Source organism: Terrapene carolina, unplaced genomic scaffold, assembly GCF_002925995.2.
Source record: "Terrapene carolina triunguis isolate 2854851 unplaced genomic scaffold, T_m_triunguis-2.0 Scaffold210, whole genome shotgun sequence".
In the NCBI taxonomy this organism is placed as follows: domain Eukaryota; kingdom Metazoa; phylum Chordata; order Testudines; family Emydidae; genus Terrapene; species Terrapene triunguis.
Window position 1 is genome coordinate 37,871,569 of NW_020664561.1, and position 14,521 is coordinate 37,886,089.

Here is a 14,521-nt window from a genome sequence, read left to right on the forward strand (position 1 = left end):
AATGAATGTAGGCTAATTTAACAACCCATTAAAAATGAGAAATTTACCAAATCTACTATTTTGTGTTTCATTAAGGCCAAACGCACAAAATAGTGTGTTCATGAAGACAGTAAGTATCCCATTGAATAATACTGTGAAAATGGTACCTGTAGTATCAGAAACATAATTGCCAGCGGTCCATCTAGTGCTGTCACTGACAGTAGCCTGTACTGGATGCTTCAGAGGATGTTCAGAGGCTAAAACTTTCAAAAGTGGCCACTGATTTTGGATGCACAACTTGAGACACCTTGCACCTGGTTCAACTTTTACTGTTCACTATAAGTAAAAATTAAACATGTGTATGTTTGCAGAATTGGGGCCATAGGTGCCTAAATCAGGCCTTTAAAATTCATATTTTGGTATCTAAACCAACGTGGCCTGACTTTCAAAGATGCTGAGGATCTGCAGATGCATGAGGAAAACTGTATTAAGGTCAGTGGTGCTTTTCTAAATTATGTCTTGAATTAGCAGTCTGTCTTGAATCCCAATGAGTGAGGATGCTGCAAAATCTTCTACCAATATTAATGGAGCGTAGTCCAACCAAACTCTGGATAGATGGTAAAGGGATGGGGCTACCGAAGTGGTCGTCTTGTCAAGTCGTCCTACTGCTTCCTGCTGTGTCCTGTGCACATGCGATTGCCCAATTATTACACTCTGCCAGGTCACTGGAAGAGCATTCACAGGCAAGAAGCTGGCATTGCAGGAGATCCTTCATATTTTGAAGCTGTCTGCCACAGGTAGGTACAGGGGTCAGTAATGTAGCCTCATTTAGTCACTGCGTCTCCAGACTGGCCAACTCCAGGGCAGAGTCTATTAAGGTAACGCCACATAGTTCAGGGCGGATGCGTGTTACCCGGGGTTCTCTCAACCCAAAGCTTGGGGGTAAATGAACTCTTTGCAACGCAAGTCAGGAACAAATCAAAGGGGGACACAGTGCATCCATCTGATTAAAGCGTGGCACAAACGCAAAATGCTTTCATCCAAACTTACTATTCCGTTAGATTTCAAGCACCCACATCTGAAAAAGGGTTAGAGCACCCCCAAGGAATAGTGACCCACAGTCTGCGGGGGTCTTCAGTGGTCGAACGATAGGGTGCAAATGGCCAGCGATCTGCCTGGTGCTGGGGATTCCAAGAGAGGTCCAGAAGGTCAGACCCCAATCCCCCAGCCCGCTCTACTCCTTTTATGTTAGTACCGGCTACAATTACTGCAACAACCTGTCAATCAAATAAAAACCATGAGGCAGGCACTTAAGCCGTTAGCCCCGCAGCTGTATTTCCACACGACAGCCCAACAACAGCCTCCAGAGGCGGGACAAAGTGAGTGTCAGACCCAGAGCCGGGCTGAGGGAGAGCGCGGGACGCCAGCCGGCGCCCCGCCCCTAATCATTGCCCCACAGGCGGGCACCGCCTCCAGAGGCTCAAGTTGAAGCAGCTGAACGCGAACCCTTTCGTTTTGTCCCTTCGCGCGGCCCGTACTGACGGCCTGGCAGAGCCCCGCCCCCAGTGGCGGAGGCTATATAAGGGAGTGCGCTGCGTGTTGCTCTTGACCCGGCCCTGTGCAGAGACAGCACAACCTGGGACGAGGAAGGAAGGAAGCAACGAACATGGCGTCTACCAGCCGGTGAGTGGCGCGAGCGGCGTCGTGGTCGTAGTAATAGTGGTGGTGGTGGTGGGTGGTAATAGAGTGTCTGAGTGGAGCCCGGGAGCGGGCGTGTGCGGTGATTCCGGACTATCTGCCGGGGAGAGAAAATGGCCGCGTCTTCCCCCACGTTCAGCTCCTGGGACAGCAACGCTGATGGGTCCCCCCGCCCCCACCTGCTATCTCGGGGCTTGGTTCCTGCTCGTCAGTCCCGCTCCCTTCCCCCGCCTCGGACCCCTTCGCTTCTCCCCCACCCGGCCCCCTTTTCCCCTCCCTGTCCCTGCGGGGGGAAGAGGGGCTCGGCCTCCGCCAACCACCCCCTTCCTCCCTTGTGCGGGGGGGGCGCTTTGATTTTCCTCTCGCTTTAGTGCCCCATCTCCGTTCCCTGGCCCATTCCCGGCGGTCCTTCCATATCTGGTTTCTGCTTCTCTCTTTCTCTCCCCCCCCCCACGCCCCCCCTTTCCCTGACTTCTTGTGGCAGCGATGAGAGTTTGTCCAGAAAGGCTCATGGTCTGGTCACCTGTGAGTGATTTGCAGCTTGGCCAGAGTGACTGGTTCTGCCTGAACTCTAGTTTCAAACGTTTTTGTAAAGCCCGGAGTCCGTAAGTAATGGGGTGACATGTAGGCTAGTGACGGGATCTGCTGCTGCTGACAACTCGTAAATATTGAAATAGGAAGTCTGCGATCTCCAGCACGGGGTTCTCAAGCTTCATTGCACCGTGGCCACCTTCTGACAACAAAAATTACTATATGACCACAGGAGTGGGTAGTAACCGAGCCTGCTGTGTCCCGCAACCCCAGGTGGGAGGGCCAAATCCTGAACCCTGCTGGGGGCAAAAATCAAAGCCCAATCTGCCCCGCCCCCTTCAGGTTTTCAGAGGAGAGGAAGGTGTATGTGAGGGTCTCTGCTGGGCATGGTGGTGTTGGCACTGACCTGCAGGTTGGGTAGCCTGCAAAGGTGAGTCAAGGGTGGAGGTGGTGCTCCCTTCCTGAGCCCTGCTGCTCTGCCCTCCCCACCCCCACCTGTTCTTCTGGGTGCACCTACCCCATTTTGAAAACCTCTGCTTTATAGTACTTTTTAAAAAGTTTAATTTACATCCTTGATGGTTTGAATTAAGATGCATTCTGGTCCGAAACCAAGGCCTGCTAGAAACTGGATAGTCTGTTACCCCTTCTTGCTGTATAAAACTCTTGTGCAGGTTAAATCAGGCCTTTACACATCTTGTATTTTAATGTAAATGGAAGAGTTGCCACAGTATGTCTGGATGCTTATTCTGTTTCTTCTGAATTTTCCCAGTAAAAAGCTCCTTTCAGACTTTTCAGGATTTACTATAGAAAGATGTTTACAGCCCCCTTCAGTTTCGTTTCCTTCTTTTTTGGGGGGAAAAAAGAGTATTTCTTCACATAGTGCCTAGGGGAACTCATTGCCAGGGGATATTGTGAAGGCCAAAAGTATAACTGAGTTCAAAAAAGAATTAGAATAATTCAGAATAATTTAATGGAGGATAGATCCATTAATGGCTATTAGGCAAGAAGGTAACCCCACCTGGGTATCCCTGAATCTCCAACTGCCAGAAGCTGGGCCTGGACAACAGGATGGATCACTTGCTAATTTTCCTCTTCTATTCATTCCCTCTGAAGTATCTATCCACTGTCTTGAAGACGGGATACTGGGCTAAATGGACCATTAGTCTGACCCAGTATGGCTGTTCTTACGTTAAAAGTTCTTCCATTCCACACCCCATAAAATTCATTGTTAGGTAACATTCCATCATCCCCAATTTTCCTTGTTGTCATGATCATGTGGTATAGGTAGGCCCCTGTTTTGGCCCAGATTAGCAGCACTGAAAACTGTATCTAATTACTCTTTGGGTTCCTGTCACAATTTTCCCTTTTTGACATTTATCAGCAGACGTTAGTGATTGAATGGACCTAGTGCCTGAGCTATCCTTTATGGGTGAACAATGTTCTTTCAAATTAGGTACTGTGATGGGACTGCAGAGTGAATCTACTTCCCCCTTCTGTATCTGCTCTGAATTTAGTGAACATTTTCCAGTGTTATCACAACTTCTAGCAGCAGTGAAATAAATGCCATGCTTTAATAAATGGCCATGAATTTTATTGAAATATTGCAGTGTACAGGACGTATAAACTTCAGGGGGAATAATTTATATGCCCAGAGAAAAGGGCAGATTTTACACTGACATGCTGCTGATAAAAGATATTGTCAGAGACCGCTGTTCTGCTTTGTGGATCTGGATTCAGTTTACTTTTTATTTAATGTGCAGTCAGCCTTGTGAATATGGGATGCCTATTTAAATGCTCCACATGGCAGAGAGTTGTTGCTTACGGACCAGCACCTCTTTTGTGAGTTCTCTGAAACTGTTCCTTCATAGCTCGTTTTTTTGTTTTGTATTAAAAATGTGATGCAGCTGGAATCTGTTGAATGTCTTAAATAAAATTTACTTATTTTAGTTCTTGCTTCTTTAGTATGTGCTTCTGTGAATCGCTGCTGCTTTATTATCTTACTAAAATTATTTAATGTAAAGATTTCCCGACTAGCAAGTTATGGTTTAATTTTAATTTCTTTATATTTTAATCTGGTTAAAACTGTTTTTTTTTAATTTATTGATCAAGTTGATGAGTTGTTTTCTAAAACGGTAAAGAATGCACTGCTCACTAAAGGAATAGCCTAATTGGATTAAAAAAAATGTCTAGCCAAATGCAGGAGTGGATATTTAGAATGACATGGTCACCACTAACTTCTGGTAGGCATTTATTTAGCAGGAATGGATTTTCCGGTAGACTAGTAATTTAACTTTTTTTTTTTTTAATTAGAGCACTTTATTCAAAGGAGGTAGCCTTTTGGATTTTAGATGGCAAGATGTTTCAGAGTTCTAATTTCCATAAATCCTAGGTTACCAAATTGTTGTTCTCTGCCCTAAATTACTCAGCTCATTTGTGCTGTATGCTAAAAATAGCATTAAGGGCATGTGGCTTGAAGTTTTCTTCCATATTGTAGTTTAAATTGCTTTCCTCTAACTTGAAATCTTTTTCTGGAAATAAACTTCGTTTAAAATATTTTGAATGCTGTATTCAATCTTTTTCTTTTAGTTTGGATGTGCTTCCCAGAGTGACATGTCCAAACCATCCAGATTCCATTTTAGTGGAAGATTACAGAGCTGGAGACATGATCTGTCCTGAATGTGGACTAGTAGTGGGTAAGTAGTTATTCAAGTTGTTGTGACTCAGTTGATCTCCATTTTGAGAGTATCTGAAGAAGTAATTTGTTTTTTCTCATGGTTGATGTGTGAGAAATTAGCACTGAATAGATATTTTTCCTTTTCTAAAAAGAATCTACCATTTTGAAGAGGCAGTGTTCTTGTAATGGCTGGCACTTTTAAACAAATGAGCTGTATAAAGTTCCATAGTTTTGTAGCAGATACCCACATTGTGGAGAATATAATCGACCACTGCTGCTTGATGGAAGTCAAGCTGATAGCCTTTAAACCACCGACTTTCCAAATTCAGGGGGAAAATGGGGTTCTTGGGCTACAAATAGCCATTTTAAATAACTCAATTTTGTGAGAAACATGAAATGTCTCAAATATATATATTGGAAAAGGGTTGATCTTTGCAGTGTTAGAGGCATCTGTTTCATTTAAAGCTGGGATGCTTCATATAACATGGACAAATGTCAAGATTTTACTGTATTACAATTCATGGCCGTTACAATGGTGACACATGTAAATTGGGATACATATTTAAACATGATATAAAATTAAGCATGGAAACTCGGATTTCAAATGTGATTACCAGCTAGTTAGAAGATCTAACAAAAGGGATTCGATTAATGTATTGTTTTCAAAATACTTTGAAAATGTTGGTACAAAGGAATGCAGTAATTGCTATGTTGAATCAGACCAGTGTGTCATCTAGTTCAGTCTCATGTCTCCGGTAGTGACCAGTACCACTTTTTTTTCAAAGGAAAGGGCAAGAAACCCTGAAGGTAGTTACGGAATAACCCGCTCATAAGAAGTTTCTTGCTGATCCCCATTTAGGTTGGCTTCTGCCCTGAAAGAGGCTTTATATCCCTTCCAAAACTTAGTAAACTTTTAAATCCTCCGTGTTCTAACTTTGGTTATTCTTATCCAAACAAATGCCCACTCCTTTGTAATCCTGTGAAGTGCTTTGCCTCAGTGGTATTTTGTGACAGTAATTTCCACAGGCTAACATTTTATGATGTATGGAAAAAGTAGGGATGTCCCAGACAATTGGAAAAAGGCAAATACAGTGCCCATATTTAAAAAAGAGAAGAAAGACAGACCAGTCAACCTCACTTCAGTCCCTGGCAAAATCATGGTGCCAGATCCTCAAGGAATCCTTTTTGAAGGACTTGGAGAGGAAGGAAGGAACAGTCAACATGAATTCACCAAGGGCAAGTCATGCCTGACCAACCTGATTGCCTTCTATGATGAGATAACTGGCTCTGTGGATATGGGGAAAGCGGTGGAAGTGATGTATCTTGACTTTAGCAAAGCTTTTGATACGGTCTCCCACAGTATTCTTGCCAGCAAGTTAAAGAAGTGTGGATTGGAAGAATGGACTATAAGGTGCATAGAAAGCTGGTTAGATTGTCGGGATCAATGGATAGTGATCAACAGCTCGATGTCTAACACTGGTCTACAATTTTTGAGAAGTCGTCTGCTTCAGAGATAAAATGTGCTATTTATTATGTATTTTGATGTGCTGAATTCAAATATGACAATTAAAACAACTGGCTACTGTTTCTAAGATATTTAAGTTTTTACATTTTATGTCTATGTATATTGTGTAGCTAGTAGAGTTTTAATCATAAATTGTAAACCTAGGTCTTTTCATGTGTTTATGGTTGCTTTACATGATATTTCACCTGTCCTGTTTATGTAACACTTTAAAAATCAGCAAAAGGGTTATATAAATAAAATTTATTATGAAACAAAAGGCAAACTATTCTGTACATAGTATAGTCCTATTCAGTGTCTACTGAAATGGAGCATCTCTTGTCACTGTCCAGCAATAGTCTGCAAGCATTGATGGGCTCCATTTGCCCTGATAGCGTTTCTCCATTGTTGCAATGTCCTGGTGAAATCGCTCGCTGTGCTTGTCGCTCACTGCTCCGCAGTTCGGTGGGAAAAAATCTAGATGAGAGTGCAAAAAATGTATCTTTAGTGACATGTTGCAACCAAGGCTTTTGTATGCCTTGAGGAGGTTTTCCACCAACAACCTGTAGTAGTCTGCCTTGTTGTTTCCGAGGAAATTTATTGCCATAAACTGGAAGGCTTTCCATGCCGTCTTTTCTTTGCCACGCAGTGCATGGTCAAATGCATCATCTCAAAGAAGTTAACGAATCTGAGGACCAACAAAGACACCTTCCTTTATCTTAGCTTCACTTAACCTTGGAAATTTTCCACGGAGGTACTTGAAAGCTGCTTGTGTTTTGTCAATGGCCTTGACAAAGTTCATCATCAGACCCAGCTTGATGTGTAAGGGTGGTAACAAAATCTTCCTTGATTCAACAAGTGGTGGATGCTGAACACTTTTCCTCCCAGGCTCCAATGACTGTCGGAGTGGCCAATCTTTCTTGATGTAGTGGGAATCTCTTGCACGACTATCCCATTCGCAGAGAAAACAGCAGTACTTTGTGTATCCAGTCTGCAGACCAAGCAAGAGAGCAACAACCTTCAAATCGCCACAAAGCTGCCACTGATGTTGGTCATAGTTTATGCACCTCAAAAGTTGTTTCATGTTGTCATAGGTTTCCTTCATATGGACTGCAAGACCAACTGGAATTGATGGCAAAACATTGTCATTATGCAGTAAAACAGCTTTGAGACTCGTCTTCGATGTATCAATGAACAGTCTCCACTCATCTGGATCGTGAACGATGTTGAGGGCTGCCATCACACCATCGATGTTGTTGCAGGCTACAAGATCACCTTCCATGAAGAAGAATGGGACAAGATCCTTTTGACGGTCACGGAACATGGAAACCCTAACATCACCTGCCAGGAGATTCCACTGCTGTAGTCTGGAGCCCAACAACTCTGCCTTACTCTTGGGTAGTTCCAAATCCCTGACAAGGTCATTCAGTTCACCTTGTGTTATGAGGTGTGGTTCAGAGGAGGAGGATGGGAGAAAATGTGGGTCCTGTGACATTGATGGTTCAGGACCAGAAGTTTCATCCTCTTCCTCTTCCTCGTCTGACTCAAGTGGGAATGATTCTGGTGCATCAGGAACCGGCAGTCCTTCTCAGTGGGGTACTGGGTGTATAGCTGATGGAATGTTTGGATAATGCACAGTCCACTTTTTCTTTGACACACCTTTCCCAACTGGAGGCACCATGCAGAAGTAACAATTGCTGGTATGATCTGTTGGCTCTCTCCAAATCATTGGCACTGCAAAAGGCATAGATTTCCTTTTCCTGTTCAACCACTGGCGAAGGTTTGTTGCACAAGTGTTGCAGCATATGTGTGGGGCCCACCTCTTGTCCTGATCTCCAATTTTGCAGCCAAAATAAAGGTGATAGGCTTTCTTAACCATAGTGGTTATACTGCGCTTTTGTGATGCAAAAGTCACTTCACCACAAACATAGAAGAAGGTATCTGCACTGTTCACGCAAGTACGAGGCATCTCTGCTCACTTTGGCTAAACAGAAATGTGTCCCTTTGCAAAATCAAACACTGACAAATAAGAGCACGACACTGTATGATTTCTAGAGCTGATATAGGGCAATTTGTTCAGCAGAGTGATGTAAGCTTCGTTATGATTGCATCATCCATGACTTCTAGGCATAACATGATGCAATTCATATCATGTATGACGCAATACCAGCTTCAGATTGCATCATTCATTGTTTTGCCTAAAAAGCAAGTACTGTCCAAACCCAGTCACAGATTTATTCATAGATCCAGTCAAAGATGTATTTTAGTCATTTCTGGTTTAAATTGAGATCCCTTCCCTTTATAACTCACGTATCCTCCGCCATTCCCAAGTCAAGGCTCGTATATACTGACCCAATAGCATATCTTGAAAACTAGAGCCAATCAACAATTTTAAGCATCATTTTCGTTCTCAGTGACCCAGAATTAGTAAAGTTTGACTACATTTATTTCAGAAACATTTTGGCTGTAGAGCAGTGTAATTAGCAGCCAGTATCAAGCGGAGTGCCCCAGGGGTCGGTCCTGGGGCTGGTTTTGTTCAACATCTTTATTAATGATCTGGATGATGGGATTAATTGCACCCTCAGCAAGTTCGTAGATGACACTAAACTGGGGGGAGAGGTAGATACGATGGAGGGTAGGGATAGGATCCAGAGTGACCTAGACAAATTGGAGGATTGGGCCAAAAGAAATCTGAGGTTCAACAAGGACAAGTGCAGAGTTCTGCACTTAGGAAGGAAGAATCCCATGCACCTCTACAGGCTGGGGACCAACTGGCTAAGCAGCAGTTCTGCAGAGAAGGACCGGGGGATTACAGTGGACGAGAAGCTGGATGAGAGTCATCAGTGTGCCCTTGTTGCCAAGAAGGCCAATGGCATATTGGCCTGTATTAATAGGTGCATTGCCAGCAGATCGAGGGAAGTGATTATTCCCCTCTATTCGGCACTGGTGAGGCTACACCTGGAGTATTGCTTCTAGTTTTGGTCTCTTCACTACAGAAGGGATGTGGACAAATTGGAGAGAGTCCAGCGGAGGGCAATAAAAATGATTAGGGGGCTGGGGCACATGACTTATGAGGAGAGGATGAGGGAACTGCGGTTATCTAGTCTGCAGAAGAGAAAAGTGAGGGGGGGGGGAGGATTCGATAGCCTTCAATTACCTGAAGTGGGGGGGGGTTCCAAAGAGGATGGAGCTAGGCTCTTAGTGGTGGCAGATGACAGAACAAGAATCAGTGGTCTCAAGTTGCAGTGGGGGAGAGGTCTAGGTTGGATATTAGGAAACACGATTTCACTAGGAGGGTGGTGAAGCACTGGAGTGGGTTACCTAGGGAGTTGGTGGAATCTCTATCCTTAAAGGTTTTTAAGCCCCAGCTTGACACAGCCTTGGTGTTGGTCCTGCTTTGAGCAGGGGATTGGACTAGATGACCTCCTGAGGTCTCTTCTAATCCTAATATTCTATCAGTTTTAAATGTCATCAGTCACTTTCACTGAATTTGTGTGTGAACAGAAATGTTCTGTATATATCTTTATATCATTCATTACTCTATAAATTTTTATGATGTCCCTTATGCCTCTCTTCCGTAAGGTAAACAGTACCATTCTTTTCCATCTCTCTTCATATGATTTTTTTCCATGCCTTTAATCACTCTTAGCCTATCTCTGAACTCCCTGTATTTCAGCTATATCCTTCTTGAGAAAGAGTGACCAGAAGAACACTATTCCAAGAGAGGGCATGCAACTGACCTATACAGTGGCATTCAATTTTCTATATTCTTATCCCATTCTTTTAGCATCATAACATTATTTTTTACTGCTGTCACACATTGAGTTAAAGGTCTTCATTAAGTGCCAAAATCTCTTTCCAGAATTATAACTAACTCGGAAATAATGCTTTAAGGGAAGTGTGGTAAACAGGACCTATTATACTCTCTTCTAATGAAAAGCAAACTGATTTTAATTCTCAATTAAATTACTGTGGAAATTCTGTTTTAAGTCCACTGTATATTAACTGATCTAGACACCCTTTTAAAATGTCTTTAATGCCTACAAACCCAAATAAACAGTGTCATTTTAATTAAATGGGTCTAGTTGAAGTATTGTTAATTCTGAAGGTTTGGATGTAATTCTTAGCTAACTTGAAGTTGAACATGTTGAACACCTAATATTCCTTTTTTTAAATATGCCATTTGCCTTCTGGTTTGTAGCCTAATAAATAGTATTTCCAAGTCCGTGTGAATTTATATGCAATGTTGAATAATGTATGAACCAGGCTGAAGCTGTTTCTTAGTATTTTGTGACTTTGCTTAGAATAATCCATCTTAGTGGTGTAACCTTAGTTATAGGTTGATGTCAGCCACCTTGTGTTTGCCTGTAGGAAAAAGGATGAGTGCAGCTGACATAGTTTCACAAATAAGTGCACCAACTGTAAGTTTCAAATTTATCAGAAGTAAATATTGAAAGCCCGTTTCTTGGATTTGCCCTCTCGTTTACCTTTAGTGAGATGTTTGCTTTTGGGATTCAGTTTGGCCTGCTTTAATTTTAAATTAACAGCTTTGATTATTTCTTTGTAATTCTAAAGCAGGGGGTTCTCAAACTTCATTGCACCGTGAAGTCTGAACCTGCCCAAGCCCCACTGCCCTAGGTGGAGGGGCCAAAGCCCAAGCCCCACTGCTCTGGGTAGGCGGGCCAAATCTGAAGCTCAAGGGGGCCTGCAACCTGAATCCTGCTGCTCAGGGCTGAAGCCCTCGGGCTTTGGCCATGGGTAGTGGGGCTCAGACTTCAGCCCCCGATCCCTGCAAGTCTAAGCCAGCTCTGGTGACACCATTTCAAAGGAGGTCATGACCCACAGTTTGAGAACTGCTGTTCTAAAGCAACAAGAATTTTTTGTGGTCAGGGATTTAACAAAATACTATGTTAACACAGGGGTTCTCAACCTTTTTCTTTGAGGCCCCCTCTTCCCCCCCCCACACCCCCAAAAACCTGTTATAAAAACTCCACGGCCCACCTGTGTCCCAATAAGTGGTTTTCTGCATATAAAAGCCTGGGTCGGTGTTAAGGGATAGTAAGCAGGGCAGTTGTCCAGGGCCCCATGCCACAGGGAGCACAGTGAAGCTAAGCTCAGGCTTCTGCTTCAGCCCCAGGTGGTGGGGCTCAGGGCCCCAGGCTTCAGCCCCATGCAGTGGGACTCCAGCTTTCTGCCCTGGGCCCCAGGATGTCGAACACTGGTCCTGCTTGGCGGACCTGTGAAACCTGCTCGTGGTCCCCCAGGGGGCCCCGGACCCCTGGTTGAGAACCACTGTGTTAACACAAGCTTGACTGCTGGTTGAATCATATTGTGGAGTGGTTCAGAGGGCTTATGGCGTGCACAAAATGAACTTAAATCCTCTGGGCTCCTGTTATTGGGAAAACATGCCTTTTTCTTCACAGGTAGAGTTCTAAGCTTTCAACAGTATTGAGGTGTAGGGGTTTTTGTATGGATTCAGTGTTAAAAGGATCTAGCATTTACATTTATTGTGCAAAATAGTGAACTTAGTTTTTCTTATTTGGACTGCCCTTTTTAGCCGTTTGGTTTTCCTGCATGTGTTGAAGTCTTTACTTTGGGTTTATAGGAGTTTGCTTGGAAAATTAAGTGTATTCTTTAAATGAAAGTAAAAGATAACTAAACAAACTGGAGAGATCACCAGACTGGAGAAATAATAGTGTGAACATTTATCATAACTTCCCTTCTATTAGCCTCTAAAGGAATTTAAGTGAAGTACCAGGATAGCAAACCCATAAATAAACTCAAATCTTGGTTCCTGTACTTGATAAGTATGCAGAGCCTGGAAACGTTAAAGGTGTGGAGCCAAGATCTTCCATTCAGGCCACAGAGCTGCTCTATCTGCACTGCTGTAGACTTAAGGATGAAATAGCCTCCACAAGACATGCATTCCCTCTATATGAGAAGCTGTAGTTGGGCCTGCTATTGGAGCCACAAAGTCATGATTTACAGTTCAGCCTCACCAAATCACTGTAGATTAAGACTAATATGGAGCACTGCTGAATGGTGAGCAATCTTTGTTGGTTTCTTATGCCCTGTACAGCAGAAATGGTAATTTCAGTTGCCCTGTGTGTGTGTGTGTGTGTGTGTGTGTGTGCGCGCAAAGCGCAGGCTGAGGATTGGTAAGAATTTCTTTAGAGTAGTAGATCAGTAAAGTAAATAAGCCTCCTGTAAGAGAGTAGTGAATTCAGTTTAAAACACCATTTTTATACTTCAGCATAGAACCAGATTTTTGCCTTTGTGCCCAACTACAGTTGTGAAGCATATAATAAAATACATTTGTGTATAATTTGCTTTTTGGAAAGATGACAGACCAGGCAATACAATAAAAACCAAATTGGTAATCAAATCCTTTTTGAGTGAATGTCAAATTGCCATTTTTCTTTAGCTGTTATGAGTGTCAGGTATTAGGCAAAAGGTGTATTTTTTGTTTTGTTTAATTACAAAACAGAAGTTGGCCTGGAATAAAATACCTGTAACACCTGAAAAGTCTGACTTTCTTGATTTTGATTTTTTTTTTGGGTTCAACTTGGACAAAATAGTACTGTAATTCAGGTGACATAGTTTATATATCTCCATAGCCTCTGGTTTAGAGGGAAAGAGGGAGAAAAGGGCAAGGTGGAGGGAGGAATGGGGGGGAGTTGGGAAAGCTAGAGAAATGCACGTCACTTATTCTTCACACCATTTATTTTTGCCTTTGAGTACTGCAGGAAATGCATATATCCCTTTTTTCATAGAAGGTAATTAAGAAATGTTGGTAATGATTTGATTGGCACTGTTCTGTGTCACTACTTGAAACAGTGCTTTATCTATGGGAAACTGCTGTTGGAGATGCTGTCTTTTCAATGGGATTTTAAACAGATCTTGACTACTTTTAAGGCTAAGGATTCTTTTGAACCACTTGTAAAAGCTGCGGTTTTGCCCTCAGTGTCCTGGTAAAGTTCAGTTTGATTAAATTCAGTCTGCTCACAGTCCCATTTTCATTGCAAGGTAGTTGTCACTTTGTGTCCTAAAAGTTGGTATGCATTGTTAAAACAGCTTTCACTCACTTTGTAGTGGTAATTTGTAGTGAATGAAGGTCTTAAACTGCTTGAAAGTGGTATTATATGTTAGTTTATTCAAGCAAGGACTCGCCTTCAGCTCCTCACTACCCTTCCTTTTACTTTGGCCCACTACTGCTCTTTCCTTTCCTTGCTGCTCAGGAACTGTTACTCGGCTGACCTCGTTTCCTGTCTCCCAGCTGCTAATGTTCAGCCCCTCTAGCTCTCAATTAAGAGTGATTATGGGCCAGAATTGCAGCTATCAGTGAGATTTGTGTGTTAATGCTAGAGTCTCAATCTGGATTGACCAAAACCTGAAATGCTATGGGGATATGATCAGGTTAGGCCCCAGATCTGTTAGAATTTTATTAGGGGAATTCCTGCATTTCATGAAGTTCATCTGCACTACTATTGCCAAAAATTCAACTAAGCCACTTTTTTTGTAGAATGTACAGTACAATAATGTGTTGTGCTTTGTGTGCTGGTTCAGTAGATCTCACAGTTGAGATATCACCTCCTGAAGAAAAAGTGGCTGTTAATTTCAAGTTTGTTTAAAACACTGACCATAGGGCAATAAGGGAGGCTGGGATAGTGCTGAAAAACATCATGCTCAGCAGCATTGACCTGCCAGTAAGTGCAGAGAGTGGCTACAATTGCTGAGTGGGAGTGAAGTAGAGAGTACAGAGCTGCCTTTGGGATAAAGGACAAGGTGGAGCCTAGCAGCTAGTTAGACGGGAGAGGCCTATGTGAAGTCAGCCACGTTCTTAATGCGTTGGGTGAAAGGGACCATGGACCTGCTGAGCATACCTGAACCCCTGTTTTAATATATGGGCTGTTAATAGTCTGATCAGAAGTCTGGTGACTAGGAAGAGTGAGATTGTGGGTTATGTCTACTGTGCAATTAGACACTTGTGGCTGGCCCATGCCAGCTGCCTCAGGCTCATGGGGCTCAGGCTAAAGGAATGTTGAATTGTTTTGGAGATGTTTGGGCTCAAGGTAGGGGATCATCCCCTAGTGCAGGGTCCTAGAGCCCAGGCTCTAGCCTGAGCCTGAACATCTACA

The 14,521-nt window shown here is 43.1% G+C and overlaps 1 protein-coding gene across 1 annotated transcript in view; it reads left to right on the plus strand.

Moving 5' to 3' along the window:
• Positions 1 to 1,623: 1,623 nt before the first annotated feature.
• The window catches only part of LOC112109884 (transcription initiation factor IIB), a 29,658-nt gene continuing 16,760 nt past the window's right edge, over positions 1,624 to 14,521 (plus strand). Inside the window, exons 1-2 of the mRNA XM_026655543.2 lie at positions 1,624 to 1,662; positions 4,795 to 4,901. Of these exons, the coding sequence (XP_026511328.1) occupies positions 1,646 to 1,662; positions 4,795 to 4,901 (124 nt within the window). The 5' untranslated portion in view covers positions 1,624 to 1,645. The remainder of the gene's footprint in view (positions 1,663 to 4,794; positions 4,902 to 14,521) is intronic.